Source organism: Clinocottus analis, unplaced genomic scaffold (assembly GCF_023055335.1).
Source record: "Clinocottus analis isolate CAN_PGR_092001 unplaced genomic scaffold, fCliAna1.0.p SCAF_8, whole genome shotgun sequence".
In the NCBI taxonomy this organism is placed as follows: Eukaryota; Metazoa; Chordata; class Actinopteri; order Perciformes; family Cottidae; genus Clinocottus; species Clinocottus analis.
In genome coordinates, this window is record NW_027176240.1 from 19,539,071 (window position 1) to 19,561,635 (window position 22,565).

Sequence of the window (22,565 nt, forward strand, 5' to 3'; positions counted from 1 at the left end):
CTGTTAGGTGAGAACATTAGAAATAAGGAGGCAGCAAATAACAAACTTATTGAGACAACAGAAAATGTCAGTCTCAATTCTGCTCCCTGAGAACTGCATATTATAAGGGTGGGAACGAAACGAAACAATCTACATGGGAACAAACTCAGGGCATCATGTTTTGTCCATGTTTTCCTTTCATATCTCACCAGACTAATGATTCCTTCATTTACAGCCGCTATACATTGTGCCTGTGCTGTCATGTTTATCTCGTGTTCTTCTCGTGTCTACCTACTTTGTGTTTCTCTGCCTTCCCCTTTCATCTGTTGTTGACTTATTTATCTTCACAATACTTACTGAATAGCCAAGTATTGTTCATCCAGTTATAGAGGGGCACTACATCAATTTAATATATGACTCTCACCAGGTTGGGTGACTTGTGAGAGACAGATAAAAAAAGAGAAAAGAATGGACCAAATCAAGGGAGTAGAAGATACAATATCCATTTATTTCATTTTTTATTCCAAACTCCAAAACCTGGAGCCTACATTTCCCACAAAGCAACGCTATGGCATTTTCATTATTCCTCAGTAAGATCCCTTTTGAGCCACAAGATGACATTATACAACTATGGGCACACTCTCTGATCGTATGTGTACAGATTGTAAAAAAGAGAGATTGTAAAAAAGCTATGAGACAAATTTGTGATTTTGGGCTATTCAAAATAAATGTCATTGATTTTGATATGTAAAACTGGGAAAATGTCCCTGTAAATAGGACAACTGTTCTGCTCCAAATTGCAAAAACATTGTTATGGAGACCACAGATGACAATACGATTGATGACACATTTTGTGAAATTACTTTGAATATGTTGGTATTCATATTCATTAATTACCTATGTGCACTGCTATTGGTACAGGTGTTACACAACATCAGGCTAAATTCTGGGCAGAGTACTTCTTGGAACAAAGACATTGTATAGTTCAAAATCAATCAATAGATCAATATACTGTATACAAATTTAGGAAAAACTGCAAAAGGTTTGTGTCCTGCCTGTTATATCAGCCCATCATAAACATGCAGTCAAATTTCAATCTCAAACAAATCCCCCTACGGTTTATTGATTTGTTGGCTCATACCTTTTTGTGACAGTACATTACGAATCAGGAAAAAGTCTTGAACTGTTACCAGAATCAAAATTCTGATGAGTCTGATGATTGTTGCACGTCCAGTAGTCAATATTGATATTCTAACAGCGGAAGTTGTACAGTATTGCGACTGGATCACGATCGCTTTGCAGCGACAGATATTTCGGTTTAATGAGTGACCGAGTTAATTGTTGATTTTAAGAGGAATGCGTCGTGGCTGTTCGTTTATACCAGGCGCAGGGGGCGACTCCTCTAATGGCAAAAAGAAGTCTGACTTGATAGAAGTTTATGAGAAAATGACCCTACTTCTCACCTGATTTATTACCTCAGTGCATTCTAAACATGAGTTTATGGTCTGAATCTCTTGTTTCTAGTCCTCTTCAATACAACATGATGTTAATTCAGTAAATGATGGTTCATTTAGAGTGAAATGGACCAAAAAGCCGAGTATGCTGTAAACGGCGTCATTTTCTTTCTTTTTTTTTTATTTTTTTAAAGTTAAAGGCTTTTTCGGGGATACGTAGATTCTGTTTGTGTTTTCAACAGCTGCATTTTAAAACTCAGTGAAATCAAACCTTTGAGAGTCTGTCTTGGTATTTGACGATCTGGACATGACCACAGATGCTGTAGTTGGAAGCAGTCGTCACCTGGTCTGAAGACCCAGTTGGTTGCCCGCTTTTCCCACGTTATGGTGCTGCTGTGATGGAAGTGCTTAGTTCTCTATCCATATCCATTCTATGATCTCGATCAACAACGAGAGAGTTTCTTTAAACTGGAGTTGGCATCAGCCAATTTGACAAATGTCTCAGTATGTTTCTGTAATCAATCGAGCTACCTTATGACAATCACATCGCCTCTCACCATGGCCTGTTTCCACATCTGCCTGAGTGCCATCTGCTCGGCAGCTACTTCAATAATAGCTTGCAGCTGCAAAGGAAGTAGAGGGCTGGGAAGGGAGAGGGATGGGGGGGGGGGGCGGGGGGGAGGCCATTGGAAGAAAAAACCCAGAGGGGCTCGAGGTAGAGGGAGGGCAGGCGGGTGGGTATGGAGGGAGGAGTGAGGGAAGAAGGAGGAAGGAAGGACGGGGGCGTTGAAAACAGAGCTGTGATGCAGACAGCGAATCACATGAGCAGGGATCTGTTTACAAACTGTAGACGAGAAGTGGGGTAGGGAGACGAGGAAGGAGAGTGAATATGAGAAGACGCGAACACAGGAGAGGAGAAGATCTGCATTTGCATTAGCAGCATTGTCTTCTTGTGTCATATACCTACCCGTGTCCTTTGTTCAGAGTGCGGAGGCAGGGGACGAGATGAGACGCTGCTTTCCACAGGGACACTGAGGCCGTGCGCCTGGCTGGCTGGCTGTGCTGCCGAGGAAACCCATCCATGTCCTTTCCTTTTGTCTCTCCATAATCGTCCGCGGCAGGTTTTTACAGCAGGAGAAGCGGGGACGCGACGTGGAGATCTAAAAAGGAGAGGACAGAGGAGAAAGAGGAAAGGAAAGGACGGGAGAAAGGAAGGGAGGAAAAGCCTCGTGACAATGTTTTGAAGGGGATTCAAAACAAGAAAAGCAGGGACTGCGCTGGGATAAAGGTACATATCCAGAGCGCTGGATGGTATTTGGAGTGTATTTTCATACTGCCAGTGACATTGATGTGTTTCTTTTTTTTTTTTTCAAAAGGCTCATTTCCAAGGCTTTAGTCGTTGTTCTTTAGTGGCCAATTTATCACTGCAGACTGCGGTTTGAATGAGCCGCTGGTTATCTTGGTAATGGCTTCTTGAGATTCTGCGAGTCTCTAATCAGATCTGCTTACTCCAGACCAAAAGAATTGAACTCACTGCACGTCTGCTATACCATTAAGGATTTGCTAGTCTTGACCTATAAACGTACCGGACACATAGGTCAAAGATTGAGCTTTTGTGAAGACCAGACTGTGTGATATCGGGGAGGTCACAACCCCAAATATTTCCTGGGTCCGTCAACCAACATTCGCATATTTGATGCATCCTATCCAATGGTGTAACGGTAAGTGTGCTGTAGTTTTTTTTTCCTCCATAAACTCAAACTTAGCCTCGAAATAATGAAAAGTGTTCATTGAAAATTGAAGCTAACAGGCTCTGGAGCCATGTTTGCACTCATTGCCCAATCAAGTGGTATAAGTCATATAAAAGACCAGCACACAGGGAGCAATGCTCTTTTTCACGCAGCCACCTTGAGACAGAGAATTTCCCACTACTGTGTGGCTATGATGCCCCTCTAAGAAACGTAACGTTCAAGTATCTTGTTATAAGCTAGGGAGTATGTCATTGGCCACTAATTACCCCTGGTACTAGTATCACTAGTATCACAAGGAAGATGACCAGCTTATCTTCTACAACCTCTGGTGACACACCAGAAAGATGACCAGCTCTAGCTTTACTATGACCTGCCAGCATTTCCTAATTTGACTGAGTTACCTTATTGACAGTCAATGTATTATACATTGGTTGATATCCACTGCCTGCTTAGTTAAATTGTTTCTGAAACAGGTTGGAAACCTAACTACTGCTAACTGTTAGGTGAGTGACACTCAGGCTGTGTCACTAGCTACCACTCGCTGGCCAGCTGTAGATAGATGTAACTGGAGTTAAATCTAGGTTTCTACTATTTATTTTTCGTGGAGATTTGTTGTTACTACTTATGTACACCTAGTAAATGGACCCGTACTTGTATAGCGCTTTTCTAGTCTTCCGACCACTCAAAGCGCTTTAACACTACATGACACTATTCACCCAGTCACACCCTGATGAGAGGAGCTTCCATGCAAGGTGCTACATCAGTCTTATTAACCTTTGATACACCGTAGGCGTGAACATGGGCTAGCAGAGCCCGGGATCGAACCGCCGATCCTCCAATTGAAGGATGACCCTGCTTACCACTGAGCCACAGTTGCCAAGACTAGTAACTGCAAGGTGTAACTGTCAACTAGCTGACGGAGCTAAAGGTAGCTTGCTGATATTTATGGTGTTTAAAATAGGTAAAAACTGAGATATTTTAAATCGCATGTCTCCTAGAAAACGATATACACAGTCAGTCTTAACTAGCTCAGACATTTCTTAATTGTGTTATTTAGTATGACTAATTTGAAATGTGCTAGTAGTTAAGCACTAGAAGTTAAGAGCTTTGGAAGTATTTACCACAAGATTCATGTATAGCTTACCACGGCCCAAGCCCAATGTCACATAGTTTACAAAGTCATGGCGTGACCAATAACGAACCATGATCACATTGTGTTTCAGCACTGACATGACCTCAAATATATATATTCCCTAAAAACAACTAAGGCCTACAAAGGAAGTTTTGATTTAATCAGTTTCTATAATTTTCCAATCAAAACATGTCGAACAAAAAGCTAGTGCTTCAGTTTAACAGTGTACAGGTACAGTGGTATCCACAGTGCATACATTTGCACAGTGGCCTACCTCTTAGAGCTCCACCATCAATGATTTACTAACGTCATGCTAAGATTACAGCTAATTCCTCCTTCACCAAGATCTCCCGTCAAAGTCCCACTAAAATCCCACATTGTACATGTACAACCCAACCAAAGACTGCAGCCTCTGGCCTTGAACTCAATTGGATAATATGGACCGGGAGGTCACCGCCACCACTGTAGAAAATGTGCCACTTGACCTTAAGAAGGTAACTACTGCAGTTAAAGGCTGATGTGCAATCTGGAGAATGAAAAGTGCCATGTTCAATGCCCCACAGGCAAAAAACTGTTCGTTCTCGCTGAGCTCTTGGGTGCATAGTCAAGAATACCTACCATGTAAGCAAACATTGCAAATATTGGGGCGGCTACATACATTGCAAATTTTGGGGCGGCTGTAGCTCAGGGGGATGAGTGGCTGTCCTGTTACCACAAGGTAGCCAGTTTGATCCCCAGTCCCTCCATAGTTTACATGTCAAAGTGTCTCTGAGCAAAACACTCAACCACCAGCTGCTCCCCGGGCGCCTCACTGGGCAGCCCACTGCTTCTTAATCATGATGGGTCAAATGCAGAGAAGAATTGTCGCCAGGCAAGGTTTCAAGTCTTTTTTATTTTGTAAATTATGGTCCATTTAGAGTGAATTAGACAAAAAAAAACAAGGCGTGCTTTAGGGCAGGGGTGGGCAATTATTTTTCCCAGGGGGCTACATGAGGAACAGAAAATATTGTGGAGGGCCGGGCCAATAGCCTGAACTCATTTATATACTCTCCGCGACGGAGTTTGACAGGACTTCCCAGCATGCAGCTCTGTGGTATAATTTTATAAATGTGAAACCTTGACTGAAGTTCCTATACCTGACAGCTAAGTAGCTCCGCTAAGTAGGTTTTGGGTTGTAGTTGTGAAAATGTAATGGTACTGCCTGCTGACAGTTATGGCAATGTGTCACTGGAATGTCGGTATATCTGCCAGGTCTGCCTGTAGCACTAGGCTTAATATTGATAATCAAAAATAAAATTCCACTGGTTGTAGTTTGCCCAACCCTGTTTTAGGGCGTAGTAATCTTGTGATTAAGCCGTACAGTGTCTCTACCACGCCGCCACGGCTCCACAGTCTGATTCTGTTCACTTCCGTACACTTTTTGGAAAATATAGAATGGCAACGGCCAAAGTCCAATAGGGCAATGATCAAAATGCCACAAGTCCTCAAACCAATGAGTGATAAGATAATTCTTCATTAGTCCCGCAGTGAGGAAATGGCAGGATTACAGTAGCAGATAAAAAGGTAAAGTGCACCCGATAGATACATAGTAAAATAAAAAAACAACAAGTAATATAAATATAAATAAACAGTAAACAGTTTAGTATCTTTAATGATAGCTGACCCACACTACTCCAAGCCATTTATGATAAAACCATTCAAAGAGATGAACAACGCGTCTAATTCTCTCATTGATTTCCTTCCAAATAGATTGTGAGTCTTTAAATGCCATGTGTAAAGCACTTTGTGTTAAAAGTCATACATTCTTTTCATTGTCATTTCAGCTGAGTTTTTTAATGCCACATGCTGTAGGCTGCATACCTGACATCTGACTGTAGCTTGTTACTGTTGGTTTTCATGTAAAAAAAACAAAAAAAAACAGACATTTTCATACATTTTCTAAAACATGCATGTGTCTGCATTATGACCAACACATTTGTGAGTGAGTGCCTTGTTCTTTGTGTTGAGTTGGTTTGGACTTGCATTCATGCCAACCTAATAGTTTATGTTAATAATATTGATATGATGCAGTTTGATAAGTAGTTGTATTTATTGTCATGATACTTTGCCATGTGTAGGAAGGTTGCTTCAAGTATGCATAAATATTTGAACTGGTATGAATGCATGTTCAGTGGACAGTTCAGAATCATTTTCAGAAGAGTTTCACCCTGAGGAGACTACAAATCTGAGAAAATATTGCATTTTGTCATTCAGAACATCGCATTTGATGTACGGTGCTGGTGCGGGTGTAGCTATAAAACAAATGTTCTCATGTTATTATTATTCTGTTTCCATACATTTCTTTGCCTCTCTTGTCCCCCCAGGGTGTCTGTGTGACCTTGGATTGCAGAACTCCGACCGCTACTGCAAGATGACATCTGAGGAGCTCTTCCACCTGCCGCTCAATGTCTACATCATCATCCTGGGCATTGGCCTCTTCATCCTCATGCTCACCCTCATCTTCTGCTGCTACATGTTCAGGTACGACGCAACCAACACGGCTGGGTTATGACTCCCGGGACAGAATTCACACGGTCACAGTCGTCATCCTGCATTAACACCAAATAGTCTGTCAAACGAACAGAAATCTAGAATGTGGGTTTAGCATATTTCTCATACATATATATCCGTGTTTAAATGTGGGAGAACATTCTGTACGATTAGCTCTGTTTGAACCTTGAAAACCAATATTTTACCATGTCTGCCTGTTGTGTTTGTTCCATCTTAACTTCTGAACTCCAGAGCCTTTTTTGGGGGCTCAGCCCTTCATCGATCTCTTAAGCCCTACCAGTCCAAATAGGGCCTCTGGTGTGATACAGCAAAAAAAAAAAAAAAAGACACATCCTGGCCTTACAAGTCAATGTCCATTGTCCATGTTTATGACATTGTTCCAAAATAAATATTAGCGTAAACCATAAGTATGACTCGAAGGGACTCGAGAGTGACTTAGGAGAGCACCCTCATTTTTAAAAATATGACTTTTCATATAGAAAGCATGAAGCTACACAGGGTTACCACTGTTTTGGAATCCTTACAGCCTACTGAATTAATAATTAATAAAAATACTCAACTTCACTCAATCAAAGCTAAACGTTGCACATATACTCCTAACATATATATATATATAAATATATATTATAATATATAGATATACATCTATGTTATATATTAAATTCATTCAGCATTCATTATTATAGTTTTAAAAAAAGTATATATAAATATATTTGTATTTTTCTGTGTACTATCAAAAACTAATGTACTACAAACACACATATGAACTTATCATCTATGTTCACACGGGTCTTCTGTATATTATAGACTGTAAAATTCAAGCTCAAATAGCCCTTGGGGGGGAGGAGATAATCAGTTTTTAGTTGAATGCAAGCCTTTTACAATTTTCGCTATTAAAATTGCTGGGGTAAAAACAAATTCTGCCTGTTTTAACATTTTACAAAGGCCATGCACTGAGTTTGAGTTTCAAAATATTAAACTCAGATTATCTTGCAGTAAAACTGGCTGAAAACTACACATTCAATATTTGTGGGCCCTTGGCCTTTTTTTCTCAATATCCGGCAGCCCTTTCTTAGACTGTCGGAGATCAGTAAGTAACCTTGAACCTTCGATGCATACCAGATATTATTTTCTGATCTTCGGCAGTTTCCCTCAACTACTTCAGTTGGTGACATTCTTTTTCATACTTTATACTTTTTTGACACATTTTGATACTTGTTACAGATTGGGTTTCAATACTTGAACGCACAAGCCTCTCATTGTGTTACATGGTGTATTGTCTAATATTTGGCAAAGACAAAGGTTCAAGCGAAAGCTGCTTAACACAATTACAGACAGGTTGGAATGGGATGGTGTCGACTTCCAGGATTTCTAGAAGAATCTGCTCAAAGATTTACTTTTACTAAGGAAGTTAATCTTTATTGATTATTTAGGCTGTCAGAGAGATATCTGACAAAACACATTAAAAAGACGGTTGTGATTATGTTAGTTGATGTAAATGTATTTAGCATTGACAAAGCCAGAAGCCGCCTGTAAAAGAAGTCACATACAAGAGGGTTTCCTACGTGAAAATAGTCTGCATCTTGAATGCATTTTTTAAATTGTTCACTGAGCCTAGGATAATGGTGACACATTCATTCTGTCAAAAACATATGATTACTTAAATAAAAGATCATTTTCATCAGAAAGGGAAATGTTCTTTCAGCGTATAGGTGCACATGCTGTGACTTGAAATGGTCATTGTCTGAATTCCAGGGCTGCTTGACGCAGTGTCTCAGCTGATTCATATGGCATGACAAGACATGTCCTGAAGAAGACAGATATGGAGCACCAGGAACATGATACAATTTGTAGAATTTCTTGTTCTTTCTGCTTCACAGACTCAGGCGACAAGGTGCAAGAGAACAGTACGGTTACAACGAGGTAATGTGTTCTTACTACTGTATCCAGTTTGACTAGTGTCAAATTGTAGCTCAGACTATGTTCATTTGCTAGTGTTTCTCTGTTGAACTACGTCACAACTCAATTCTCCTCAACAGGTTGTTTTGAAAGGAGCGGGGAAGAAGCTGAGTCTAATTGGCGTAAGTTGAATATAGAGTGAATAGGAATCAATGAGCTCAATGCTGACTGACTAATGGGACGGAATGTGTGTTTCAAATGCAGGAAAATTATGCTACTGCTACAATTTTCAGCAACAAACTTACTACTGTAATGATCTATATTATTTGTAATTTTCTGAAAAATGTTTGTTTAGCCAGTTTCTATAATCCCTAGTACACTGTTGCAGTCACGTTACAATTATTCTGGCTGTCCCGATTGCAAACTACTACTACTCCTACTAATAATAATAATAATAATTTGGGAGTCATTGAGCTCAATGCAACTATCTAATGGGATGGAATGAATGTGGAAAACATGCTGTAAGTGTGTTTGTAATGTAGGCAGGGGAAAAGCGATGGTTACACTTTTTTTTGCAACACATTTACAGCTGTATTGAGCTACATTGTCTATTATTTAATTACCATTTTGTTCTGAGGGTAACAGCTTCATTATAAGTTTACTTCCTGTTGGAATTCTGTGTTAATAACCACTTGAACAGGAAATAGAATGAAAATAAAATGTTTATCTTGTCAAGTTTTGAAAAAGTATATGTTAAATGAGTCTATAGCATATTAACCTGATATTAGACAGTGGTGTCGTCAGAGAAAAATTCACACAACAGAATTAAGTGCTCGTCACAGCTTGCAGCACACTTTAAATTGGAGGGTTGAAGGCTAGCTTGGTGTACATTTCCTCTCGTTACCGAGATAGTAAATATATTTAATGTTTATATCTTGCATGCAAAAAGACAAAAAAAGTATTTTGTAGTACATAATGTACAATATTAACATGAATAAGGGGTTATGGCAGTAATATTATAGCAGTGCAGTCATGACAAATGTTATTGGTGATTATTTTGGCAAAAAAACTTCACAGTATAGCTGCGGAATAGATGCATTATCTTTCTGACTTTTTAAATACTGTATATTCTGGATACTTTGTATGAACTGAACACAGGTCACGTGTCGATTATAAAATTATTTTTGAAACTTTTTTTTCCCTTGTTCAGCAAACATGTGCGGTGTGCTTAGAGGAGTTTCGCAGCAGGGACGAGCTTGGCGTGTGCCCGTGCTCCCATGCTTTTCACAAGAAGTAAGTCCTCCAACCTTGCTTGGTGATAATCAGACTTCGATGTCTCTGTATTTGTCATTCTGCAAAGTTACAGTGAAATGATACAATACTTGAAGCATTTGTTGTTGGCTGTTTCACAAATTGGTGCAGCGAAACGTACTGACTGATGCCAATTTGACTTCTGTTTCAGTTATTTCAACAATGTGTGTGGAATAGCACTTTCGGAGCAGCAATTGTATCTATCTACAAATGTCCATGGCCTCGCGTTACAAAAACAACACATTTTTCTAGCCTTGGTTTTCTTAACATTGTGGAAGAGACTTAAAAAATCTGGACTAGCCGGTTTCGAAGGAATTACTTTTTTTAGGATGCCCTGCAGAGAATGACGATGTTTGAGCTAGAGCGCTTGATATTGACTTAACTTGTCTCTCTGACTGATACTTCTACCTACATCACCAGTGCCTTAAAACTGTGTATATATCCTTGGATGGCTGTCTTTCCAGTCCTTTTTTACACCTCACAGTGAAGCTGTTTGAACTCTTTTTTCTTGTCCAGAGTTCACCTATGTAACTTTACGCAATTTGATATTTTATTTAGGTACTTTGACAAAACGTGCTAATGTGTCTCTCCGTCTATTTTCCCAGGTGTCTGATGAAGTGGTTGGAGATCCGCAGTGTCTGTCCCATGTGTAACAAGCCCATTTGCCGCCTTCAGCCTGACCCGCCTCCAGCACCTGAGCAGCCCCAGAGTCTCCTGGAGGTCTGAAATGGGAACAGCAATATCTTACCTTATACCTGTCACTATAGACCCTGTCTCACCGCCCAACAGTTTGTAGTTTTAGTAATGCAGGCAAGGCTACTCTGGAAGTAGAAAATATGATTGTTGTGTTAAACCGTAAGTGCAGAGCCAAAGAGCCTATACCTGGTAAATTAAATAGGGAGTTGGTATATTATGGCTAACTACCCAGCCTAAATGCTGCTATTTTCAGCACATAGCCGGATACTAAAGCTAAGTGCCTTGGAGCAGCTGATAGATGATAGACTACACCCGTCAGCATTGGCACACAACGGTGAGGATACATGTGTGTATTTAATCCCAGTTTACTCCTCATTATAAATCTGTTATGCAGGAACTAATGGCTGAAGAATTGTGGTCAATAGCCCTGAGTGTCTGGCTCCACTTAAAGTTTGGGTAGGTATCATTGGAGGAATGAGCATGAGTTAGCTGGATTTGATTTTTAAAAAGAGCCAACTATAAAAATAAAAAAACAAAGCCCAGTATTGCCAACTCCTCTCCAATAACATAATAGTGCTAGCCATTGAAGTTGCTAAATCTAGAGAGAAAGTCAGGCCTCCCGTCAAAGCCACTGCCCCAAAATGATCACAATCACATGAACATGGCCGTTGTGAGCACTCACAGCTGTCGAGCCAAGCCTCCAGGAAGACAGCGGCTTTGAAGCCATTTTTTTAAATATTGGCCAAACGGTGGAATTTCAACTTCTTAGTATTTAAGTGATGCCATTGGGGCCCAAAAAGACTAACTTTAGATCCCATTGACTTACATGTGTGGAAATTAGCCATGGGAACACTTGAATAGTCGATTCCTTATAGTAAAAATACTTTGTCAGAGCATTTAAATGTATTGATCGCTGTCGGGATGTCATGAGAATTTCAACAAATACACCAACAAAAAAGGTAAATTTCAATATATGGTAGCAAAGCCCTAAATGGCAAGACAGTTGCGTCAAATGGTATATAGAAATAGAAACTATACAACATATACATACATGATTTTTAAGTTATTTCTGAGGAACAGTTTTCCATCATAACTGGCTTTCATTAAAAAGGTATTGTGTGTCAGTGATGCTAAACACATTCATTTGTCAAATAGCTGAATGTCATTGTTGCCGGTGGGACAGGTGAGCTCTGTATTATAATAATATAAGTAGATACACTGCACTGATATGGAGAGCATGTTTGAGCTGGTTTCCTGTCGGAGTGAGGTGCATCATACACGCCATCCAAATCTGTATGTACTGTGTAATATACTATTATGAGTACTGTGTAAATTGTAAAATGCTTTTCCATTTTCTGAAGTTAGAAAAAATATATATATATTGTAACCAGTGTTTTGATATGGTCATTTGGATCCAAGTCTTTTTTACTAGTTTTGCTACATGTCAAGACTTAATAATGTTTATTTGTAAGCTGTTGTTGTAATATATATGGAAAGGTCATGATATTGTGCTGTTGGTGCCCTACCTTTGTTTTAGGTGGTTTTGATCCATCTTACTTCCCGTGTGTGTATATGTGATGGAAGTTGTTTTTTTTACCAATAAGGTGCCACTGCTTAAATGATCCACCGTCCTAAATTATGTTTTACCAGAGACTGGATCCTTGGACCCATATGTGACAATAAATTATTCCTGATGATATATCTAGTAGAGGTTTTGAGGGGAAGCAGAGGAATACTTGAGACGACGCAACAAAGTCATGTCGTTCGAAGACCAGAGATCAAGTTGTTTCATGAGGCGGATTTATTCTCCCTTTCTTGTAAATTACTCGTAATGCTGCACAAGACACTCGGCCGCAGAGCCGTATTCCCAATTCATCCAACCTAATTATCAATGGGGCTTTCCAAAAGAACAACAAAATGAAGTGTGGAGAACCCTTACCTAATCTACGGTGGGGTTCTTCATGTTGTCACCACAAGGAGTAAACACAAAGTTAACATGCAGGTATGGAGATGCACATGACTGCAGAAAATGTGCACCACACACATACAGTCAATATAAAGCTATTATGCGGTGAGCAGATGTCTGGAAATCCCCTGCCAGTCCTCAGTCATGACATAGGGGTATTTGCACAGTCATGAAAGTTTTTTGAGGGTGCTGATCTTCCATTATTGACATTGACTAACCACAAGACTTGCCGAGACGATTAAGAGGCGGAAACTCGTTTCAGTCCCCCCAAAACAATGCACTGTAAATGTGGTGAGTTCTGTATTCACAAAGATATTAGTTGGCAGATAAAAACCAGTACGCACAAAGAAGTCTTTTAAAAAGTAAATATTTACCCACAAGGAGTCCCAATAATGAGTGAGCATTTCTGCACATAAACTGCCTGATTAAACCTAGTGGAGGGAATGTTGTGAGCATGCAGAGTATATTATCGTGAATGAAGATGACTGATCCACCACAGCAAACATCTCTCACCAAACCTCTTAGAATTACAAGTCGAGTCAATTTAATTTACATGGCCAAATATCACAAATTACACATTAGCCACATGAAGACTTCACAATAAAAAGTAGTTTGTAAAGCTGTCATTTGGAGTGTCTTCATTATTCTTGTCGGTCCATCATAATGCATTCAAACACATTTGGTGGAGGTGGTTTCCCCCGACTAATATTAGGGTAGAGGTTTGTTCAAAATGAAAATTCCATTCATCTATCTGATGTAAATTAACAAAATGTAGCCTCAAACATGAAATATATGGTCATTCTCATAACAATAAACCAGATCAACCATATCAACTTACAGCACCTACATTGCAACCCATGCATTTGGTTACAGACGATTTCAACTGCAGATTTCATGGTCAATAAACGCAGCAGCAAATGTACTTTTTGGAGCCAATCACCTGCAATATCTAGGAGAATAAGTTTCAGAAGCTGAATCATGAAATCCACAATAAACCCTGATATGGTGGAGGGTTTCCCATCTCACATAAGCAACAGGATGTAAATTGTGTCCTGAAAGAATGTCTGTGCTGCTTCGACATGTCGCTGGAGTTTTGTATTAGGGGATCTTCTTACTCTGTGGGGCATGTCACTGCAACAATTAACACTATATTCACTGGGACTCTTCTTGTACTGTTACCAGAGAAAGAAAGAGGGTTTTGAAACTCTAATGCTTAGATTTAGTGGGATTATGTTTTTTTAAGTTGTTGAACACTTTGTTGAAAACTATATCTATATCTATATATATCTATATCTATATCTATATATATATCTATATATATATATATATATATATACATACATACATACATACATACATACATACATACATACATACATACATATATATATATATATATATATATATATATATATATATATATATATATATATATATGTGTGTGTGTATATATATATATATATATATATATGTGTGTACATATGAATATGTTTGTTATCTTGTATTTATAAACATGTTCCACATTATTATTGTGTTAAATTGTTAAATGCTAAAAAATGGAAATGATTTGATATATTTTCTTTTTTACTTTTTTTTAAATGTCATTATGTTGGGCAACTACATCAAGACAATAATCGCCTCTGATTCTGCGCATAACCGGCTCAACTCGAACGAACCTATTTTGTAAAGCTTGCATAGACCGTAATGATGTGCTTCGAGCGCCCCCTGCTGGCAACATCAGAGCAGACGCTGCTTCCGTTTTAATTTTTATACTATCGTTTTATTTTTACACTTATTTATTTTATATTTATTTTATTTTTTATTTTTCGTAATTAATGATTTGTATAATTGAAATTATTGTTATTCCTGTTTTATTTGTTTAGACAGTTCTTCCTCCTGTATTGAAATCACCGGAAAATACGTAATTGTATCTTCAAAATAAATGTTCTTGATTAGCCAGTCGTGTTTTGAATTATTATGAAAGTAATCGAATGGGCTTTCTTGTAATTCATTCTGCATGTTTAATTCCAGTTCAGTTCCACCATTTTTTAATTCACACACTTCTGTTTAATGGAGTCCACATATGAGGGTATTCTTATATGTTGTGAAATTTTGTTTTTGAAGGCGTTGAGGACTTGTGTTGTTTTTCTGCATAGCTACAGATTCAATAACATTGCGAGAATCAAGTACATGTCAAGGAGTAGCATTTAGACGGAAAATGTTTGTTAATTCTGTTTGGAATTTGGCGGAACATTGCTTTTTTGGTCAGATCACATTTATTCTGAAGGATTCAAACCGGAAAACGTGTTGTTATTGCCGCTTGCGGAACACGCGCGAGGGAAATTGAGTTGTTAACGTGAGTGCGAAAAAGGCAACAAAGTAACTTAGATAAAGTTAGGAAGTCCTTAAATTCGTGTTAATTTTGTTGTTGCTGCTGTAATAGCACGCACCGTAGCGTTTGACCAATCAACTGAGGTCTCATTAGCAACTAAGCTAGCTAAGTAACTTCAATCTGTAAGCACATATTGTATACGTTTGTTAGCCTGCTAGCCAAGCATAGCTAACCTCACTGACGATTGCAACTACCGTCGACGTTTAGGAGACACGTTGTAATTTAAAATAAACCTTTTCATTTTCTCCTGAGACTGAAAGAGAAAAAGGGACGTCTGTTGCAGTGTCGTTGGCGGCTGTTGGGAATGTCGCCTCCTCTATATCTATCGTTATACGGTCGCAGGAATCATGAAAGGTCAACGAACATATCAGACAGCGATTCAGAGGAAGAGGTAAATTTACTTACCGTTGTGTTTAAATGTTACTCACACTGACTGTTCATTCTACTAAAAAGTCTCTTGACTGTTTTTTATTTCCTTGCCTTTCTGACAACTGACAATTTGTTATATCTGTCGTGCAGTAAGCTAACTCACACGTTGTATTTCTTCAGAAACTAGTGAGTCCTTGAAGCCGATGATGCTTCGTGGGTCGCAAATATGGCTGCATTTCCTTTCTTTTAAAAGCTGTATACTTTTAACGGTAAGTTACTTTTCTTTCCCGCAGCCCAAGCTCCCCCTCAATCAATTCTATCCGTATATTCGCTGTGCCCTTTGCTGTGGCTTCTTCATCGACGCCACCACCATCACGGAGTGCCTGCACACATGTGAGTTCCCATCGTTGGCTGTCAGAGTTATCAGAAGACAACAAGGAGTTCCCCACAAGTGCATATCGATTGCTTGGGTTTCTTCTGTGGGAGTCAAACTTTGTTGGGTACAATAAAGGGGATTGACCTGCAAAAAAAAGATCCCTCCAAAGGACGCAGTGGTTTTACAGTATGCAGCAAAGCCTATACACACATTTAATCTGACACATGAGACATCATTGTATAAATAACACCATACACAAAGATAACCCGTGCAGTTTATCAGCCAATATTTATTTCTCCCTGATGTCTTTATCGGGATGTGCAGTGACAAGAGAATGACAATGTCTCCATTGTTTTCCAAGTTGACAAAACATACTACTCACTAAATATCTCAAGCATACTATAACAATATTTTACCAAACATGTTTGAATTGAAGGATTCTCACTCAAACTGTTTGAAAAAATAAGTAATTTGTTCTGAAATATTAATCTGTTTACAGCCTTAAAGTCCATATTAGTTTGTCTATGCATCACACATACGGTCCTGACTGTTTCTAACATTGCAGTGTGTTTGTTCTTTTACCAGTTTGCAAAAGCTGCATCGTGAAGCACTTTTTCCACAGCAACAGGTGTCCCACCTGTAGCATTGTTGTCCACCAGACACAACCCCTTTACAACATCAGGTAGGTCTGTTAAATCTCAATGTATTGACTGATGTGGATCCCCTAACTATAATTAATAGATGGTCGTCAACCAAAATTTTAAAAAAAAGTTATTTAGAGGGGGAAAGTATTTAGTTTGAGGAAACTGCCAGATCATTAGTCTGGGAATTTGAATCAATTGGTTTTCTTGTATGTCAAGTTAGCTTATTGTTAAGATTCTAGGCCTTTCACATGATGAATTCTGCAATTGTATAGATTGTAGGATTGTCAACGGGTGACAAAACAATCAGTGTTAAGCTTCAAACTCTTTCCTGCAGACCTGACAGACAGCTGCAGGATATTGTTTACAAAATGGTTCCCTTCCTGGAGGAGTGTAAGTAGAGTATAAAAAGTCAGATGGAGTTCGGGGTACATTTTGTCATTTTCACTTTTGGAATTTCCAATTTACACTCATCATTTTTTGTTTTGTGCAACAGCTGAAAGAGTGCAAATGTGTAACTTCTACAAAGGGAGAGGGCTGGCCGTGCCAAAGACAGGTAAAATCAGTTCACTACTCAACGTTTAGATAAGCGAAGCAACGTTGGATGAGCGCTTGTGTTACTCGGTTTTGTGTCATGTAACACACTTTTTCACTGTCTTTCTGCGTTAAAAACGTATTGAAGTATTTGTTAAATGATTTGCAATGTTGGTTTACACACTGCAGAGAAGCTATCACATCATATTTAACACTCTGTGGTTGTATATCTTGTCAGGAAGTAACAAGACTCATGAGTCCATATAGCAACAAATATAAATACCAACAATAAAAATACCAACAATACAGAAAAAAGAATACAAGGACACAGGTAAATCATTGCAGTTACAAAGTCACTCGTTGTTAAAAAACATACTGACACTTGTTCAAATGTTTCCAGAAACAAGAAGAATACCTGGTATCACTCTGTGTTGGCTCAGTTAAGACTTTTACAATTACATTTTCGGAGTCATTTAACTACATTTAAGTCTGTACATAAAATTCCTCAACCCAGCATGGAAAGTGGGAACATTACGAGTCACAAACATATGACTTGCACTTGTCCATCTGGGAAGCTTGAGCAAAATTCTGAAAGAATTATTAAATGCCAACTGAATCTTTTTCATTTTTTGCTTTACTTCTACTACACCACATGTGGGCTGTTTAAAGAAGAGTACAGTAAGCTTTAAAAAGAGCAGTTTTATTCTCTTCTGTACACTCGTGCCAGCATATTGGCTTGTGAATAAAGTTTGCATCCCTGCACAAAATCATCATGACTTAGGTCTTTCCTGATGACGTGACCCAAATATCTAACCCTGTCCACCACATTAAGTTTCTGGTCTCTCATTAAATAAGAAGGAAAGTGTAGCTTCTGATCTTTTTTGGTTTTAGCTATCATGATGACACTCTTTTTAGAGTTGAATTTTATATCATAGTGTACACCATACCTTGAGCAGTCTGAGCAATTGCTCTAAACCAGTTCTGTATGGACACAGGACCACTTAGTCGTCAGCGTAGATCTGATTAATAAGACTTTCCCCCGATGTCTTACACGCTTAAGCTTTTAGATAGGTCATCCATATATAAATAAAAAAGAGCAGGTGACAGTATTCCACCTTGTCGGACGGCATTGGTCACTAGTAATGGTGTGGATACGCTCTTACCCTATCTTGCTGAATACCAAAAGCGCACAATTCTAATGAAATATGGAAGGACACCTCCCTCCTGGAATTTGACAAACAATTTAGAATAAATAATTTCATCAAAACCTTTTAGATGCATCCAGGAAACACATACATATTGTGGTGTTATGTCTCCTGTACTTACTAACAACTTGCTTCAGTGCATATATACATAAGTCTGTGCTATGTTTACTTTTACTTTGAATTGGGGGTCCAACACTGGGGGCCCAAAGATTTAAATTTATTTAGCACATGGTCATGCTTATGCACGCACAAATGAGGTGATATTCATGCTGAATGAATATCACTCCTGGAAAACAGTTGACCAATTTGTGTCAAGCCCCGTCACATGGTATGAGGTTGCTACTCATTTCTAAGCACATCAGAGATGATTTGATGTTTCAGTTGTAGCCTTGGACTGTATTTTCAGACTTCCACAAAGGGGAACGTAATATTGCATGAAGTGATTCCTGTCATACCATTTAGAGCATCACTGAAAAATGGATTCTCTAGTAAAGAGGGCAAACAAGTGGGGTTAATCACGAACACACACACATTGCTCTATGCTGTTGGTTGACGCTGCTACTTTGCCGTTAAAGTAAACCACCCTGTGTTTTCTCTCTCCTGCTCTGCAGCGGTGGTCTCCCCTCCAGGCCCAGTGGTGACAAAGAGGCAGAAGAAGGAAAACATTCCCCAGTCTATGTTCACCATTCCTCCAGAGCTGGATGTATCTCTTTTGCTGGATTTCGTTGGGTAAGGATCTAATGTTACTTTAGCATCAGTCGCGAGATATGTTAATAACGTGTTAACTCAGCAATCCTTTTAAGGCGTTCATTTTTTGATCATACGTTAACTGCATTTTTATTTATTTTTTTGCATTGTGAGGGTCTTATAACTGCCGCACATAGGTGCTGCACTTCAAATCGCTCCCAGACGGCGTAGTTCAGACCTGGACGTCTTACGGCTCTCCCAGTCCGGCCCGCGTGAGGCCAATCAAAAATGAAAACATATAAATAAATAAATAAAATGCACGCCATAAATGCAATACAATGACACTGCTTTTACTTTGAAGGAGATTTATGCAGGTGTGCATAAATATAAGGGCGGAAGTAAATTATCGCCTTCAGAGTAAAAGCCCCTTTTTTTCTTCTTTTTTTTTTAAATAAAAAAATGCAGTTAACGCATGATCAAATAATTAACGCCTTTTAATTGAAAAGTAACGCAATATTAATGTGTTAACTTACCCGGCTCTAATAAATATGGATTGATGGATGTCTTTGTTCTTTTCTTATTTCTCTGCATGTGAACAGGTTCTTGAAGTCTATATTTTAAGTCTTTTTGCTAGTAACAGTGTTCTCACAACCAGTCTGACCAATAGGCATTTCCACAGCAGACATTGGACTTTATCGTAGCAGGTGTAACTAATCACAATAGCGTTGACTCTGCAGCCAAAGGGAAGGCATGGGAAACACAAGAAACCCTGCAGCGTGTAGCTTCAAACGGATGAAAGTGAAAGTTTTTTAAATCACATATGGGCATTTGCAGTCTTTTGTGAAAATAGCCTAGTTGTGTTCTTTATGTCCCACATGGAAAATGCAAACTCCCAAGTTCAGTATGAAATAGCAGTACTATTACAGCAAGGGTGAAACACAAACCTGGTCGTTCACTGCCGTTAATTGGCCTTGTGTTTCAGGTATAAATTCTCTTATTAACAAATAGAGAACCACTGCTGCTCTCTTGTCTCTTATTGTCATCAATGATAAATAAGTAACAAGTTTCCGGTCAAAGGATAGAGATGTTGCTTTTGGCTTGGAGACATAAATATGACTCTTTTGGTATTTCTTCTCCTTTGAGTAAAAAGTGGAACCCAGTTTGTAGCAGGAATTAGATTACCCTGCTGTTACATGGACATGCCACTAGATGGTCCCATTGTCTTTAATTGAATACTTGCTTTGTACCAAAACGTTGTTCTCACTGTATGTTGACTTCCGTTTTGTTTTTCAGGGCTGAGGAGGGCATCAATAACTACAAGGTAAGAACTTTAATCATGCATATTATTGCATTGAAACTGGGCACTGTAACATAAACTATAAAAACAAGATGGATGGTAACGTGATAACGGTGGCACTATAGGCTGCTCTGAGACCTGCTCAACCATCAGGACATCCTTGACCTAGCTGTCCCATAATGGCGGGTCCTGTTGGATATACCCCAATCATTTGTATTATTCACACTTCTATAGTTTTAAAATCAATTACATTCTTCTGAAGAACTTCAAATTGGCACGATCCACGCTGACCGTCCTGTCCCCCTGTCCAGCCATTAGAAAGGCGATACGTTCGCGTGTCAGGCGAGGCCACTGTTCGCCACGTGGAGCTTTTCATCAGGAGGAAGATGGAGCTGAGCGCCACCTGCCAGGTGAGTCTGCCAGGCTCATAGCCGGCGAGTTCACAAACGGAGAGGGCCGCCAGCTGGCTTGATCCTGACGGTCTTACTTTGGAAGCGGTACATCAACGGAAGCTGGCACTGTGTGCTTTTTTACAGGGCTTGACATTTAGCTTTTTCAGGTTTTTCTTCCTCGATAGCTGAAATGTACTTGTCAATATAGGCCTGTCAATAACTGAAAAAAATCAACAGGGATTTGAACAATTGGACGAAAAAATTATTTCATTTTTTTTACTTTCTAAACTACATTTTACAAGATTACATTTGAACATGTCACGATAACATTGTAATTCACTTTCCAGCACACACCAGCTACATGCAATGCATATTAAAACATAAGTGTCTGTTGTCTATGCAAGTCCACACACCAGCAGTGTGATGAAATATCAGATATGACAGCTGTATTTCCTGGTATTGGTGCCAATCAACTCTACAGACAAGTGGCAATTGGATCACACGATTGAACAGCTGGACGGGCCCGAGAACGTTGCAAAATAAACTTTTTATTGGATGATTTAAGTTTGAAGTGTATGAGCACCACTATACACTAATGTCTCTGCGAACGGTTACAAGCACAGACTTGTGTCAAACGCACGTTAAGTAGATCCGCGTCACTTAAGTGTCTTAAAGGAGACAAAGGCAACAGGACAGCGTGGCATTGAAGACATTTTCTTACGCCTGAGGTTTCCTCAGTTTTTTCTTCACTGGTGAGAGAGATTTACAAGCCCTTGATTGAGAATCATGTCAACGTCGGCAGTATGTCCAAGAAATGGAAACATGTGCGGGGAAACTAAAAAGGTACATGCGCACACTCGGGAGACGAAACACCTGCAGAGCACAAGCAGAATACCTAAATAGAAGGTCAAATGCTCGGTCAAAACTCGCCAGGGTGCCTGCATCTAAAGGAGAACAGACACTCGTTAAGCACACGCGTTAATCTGATTATAATCGCATAATTAGTGAAGCGATGCCACGCGTCTGTCTCAGAGAAGCCTCACGGTTGTAAAATTTGAGCGCTACAAACAGAAGTCTCCTCCTCCTCTTCCTCCTCCTCAGTGACGAACAGAAACATTAAAGTGGGTTCAGTTGACTGTGTGTTTGGTATTTAGGAACACGTGGATAAGGATTAGCAGCTTACATTGATTTCCCGGCCTATCTGGATGAACCCAGAGAGGGCAGAGAAAGGCCAACGAGAGGTCACCGTTCATTGTAGCAGAGGTCCCAACAGTTGTATAACTGCTCCTAAATTATTATATTGTTAAAACAGCTTTTTTTTCCTCGGAACTGACTCGTTGGCCCAGTCTCACCCATCTTCTCCTTCCAGTGTATCACAAATATCCAGGGCATCTTCTTGTCTGTTCAGTGTTTCTGAGCGGTATGTTTTTTTTGTGTGTGTGTGGAGGGGGTTGGGGGAGGGGGGGGGGGGGGGAGGGGGGATGGGTTTAGGCACTCATAATTTGATATGGCATAATCACTAAAAAGTGTTTCTCTGTGTCCTGCAGGTGGATGTGGTTTGTGGAGACCATCTGCTGGATCACTTCCAGTCGCTCAAAGACATACAGAACTCTGTGGGCGAAGATGCACTACAAGTAAGCCCCTCCAAAAACACACGATCGGAAACTAAACCGCAACTATAACAATGGGAATTATGGTGAAGGGAGGGGAATACTTTTCAGTGATACTTTTGGTGTTGTGTCCCTTCTGCTCCAGGACGGTCTGTTGGTGCTGCATTTTGGCCTGGTCCTGCCCTCCCAGTCCTAAGAATCAAGAGGGGTGAACAGAACCCTTTTGGGTTTTGTTTTCTCTTCATCAGGCTCTCGTCATAATGTGGAGGGAGGTTTCCACGTCGGCATTAGAGGTGCTCCACAGCTGCCCGGGACGTCTTGTCA

At 39.5% G+C, this 22,565-nt stretch overlaps 2 protein-coding genes across 6 annotated transcripts in view; both read left to right on the forward strand.

Annotated features, from left to right (window-relative positions):
- The first annotated feature begins 2,195 nt into the window (after positions 1–2,195).
- Positions 2,196–13,364, forward strand: LOC137780046 (RING finger protein 122-like). Of its 2 annotated transcripts, none has more exons than XM_068568369.1 (6): positions 2,196–3,154; positions 6,680–6,836; positions 8,747–8,789; positions 8,906–8,947; positions 9,976–10,058; positions 10,682–13,364. In XM_068568369.1, exons 1-6 carry the CDS (start codon positions 3,130–3,132, stop codon positions 10,800–10,802), a joined length of 471 nt encoding a protein of 156 aa, XP_068424470.1. In that variant the 5' UTR covers positions 2,196–3,129; the 3' UTR covers positions 10,803–13,364. The 2 variants fall into 2 exon arrangements, with proteins under 2 accessions (XP_068424470.1, XP_068424471.1); XM_068568370.1 differs by having other exon boundaries at positions 2,196–2,721.
- Positions 13,365–15,026: 1,662 nt separating this feature from the next.
- The window catches only part of pcgf6 (polycomb group ring finger 6), an 8,204-nt gene continuing 665 nt past the window's right edge, over positions 15,027–22,565 (forward strand). The window contains exons 1-11 of one of the 4 annotated variants that reach the window (XM_068568057.1): positions 15,027–15,094; positions 15,414–15,521; positions 15,793–15,892; positions 16,461–16,557; positions 16,854–16,909; positions 17,013–17,072; positions 18,867–18,984; positions 20,236–20,263; positions 20,551–20,649; positions 22,179–22,265; positions 22,387–22,565. The exon at positions 22,387–22,565 is cut by the window's right edge and continues 665 nt beyond it. In XM_068568057.1, coding sequence (XP_068424158.1) covers positions 15,435–15,521; positions 15,793–15,892; positions 16,461–16,557; positions 16,854–16,909; positions 17,013–17,072; positions 18,867–18,984; positions 20,236–20,263; positions 20,551–20,649; positions 22,179–22,265; positions 22,387–22,437 — 783 coding nt within the window. In that variant the 5' untranslated portion in view covers positions 15,027–15,094; positions 15,414–15,434 and the 3' untranslated portion in view covers positions 22,438–22,565. The other 3 variants (XM_068568056.1, XM_068568059.1, XM_068568058.1) reach the window with 3 other exon arrangements.

Excerpts from the sequence above, each read along its gene's own strand:
- LOC137780046 (XM_068568369.1), top strand. The coding sequence starts at position 3,130 with ATGCATCCTATCCAATGGTGTAACG. Across the intron at positions 3,155-6,679 it reads TCCTATCCAATGGTGTAACG|GGTGTCTGTGTGACCTTGGA; the intron begins GTAAGTGTGCTG and ends TTGTCCCCCCAG. Across the intron at positions 10,059-10,681 it reads TCCCATGCTTTTCACAAGAA|GTGTCTGATGAAGTGGTTGG; the intron begins GTAAGTCCTCCA and ends CTATTTTCCCAG.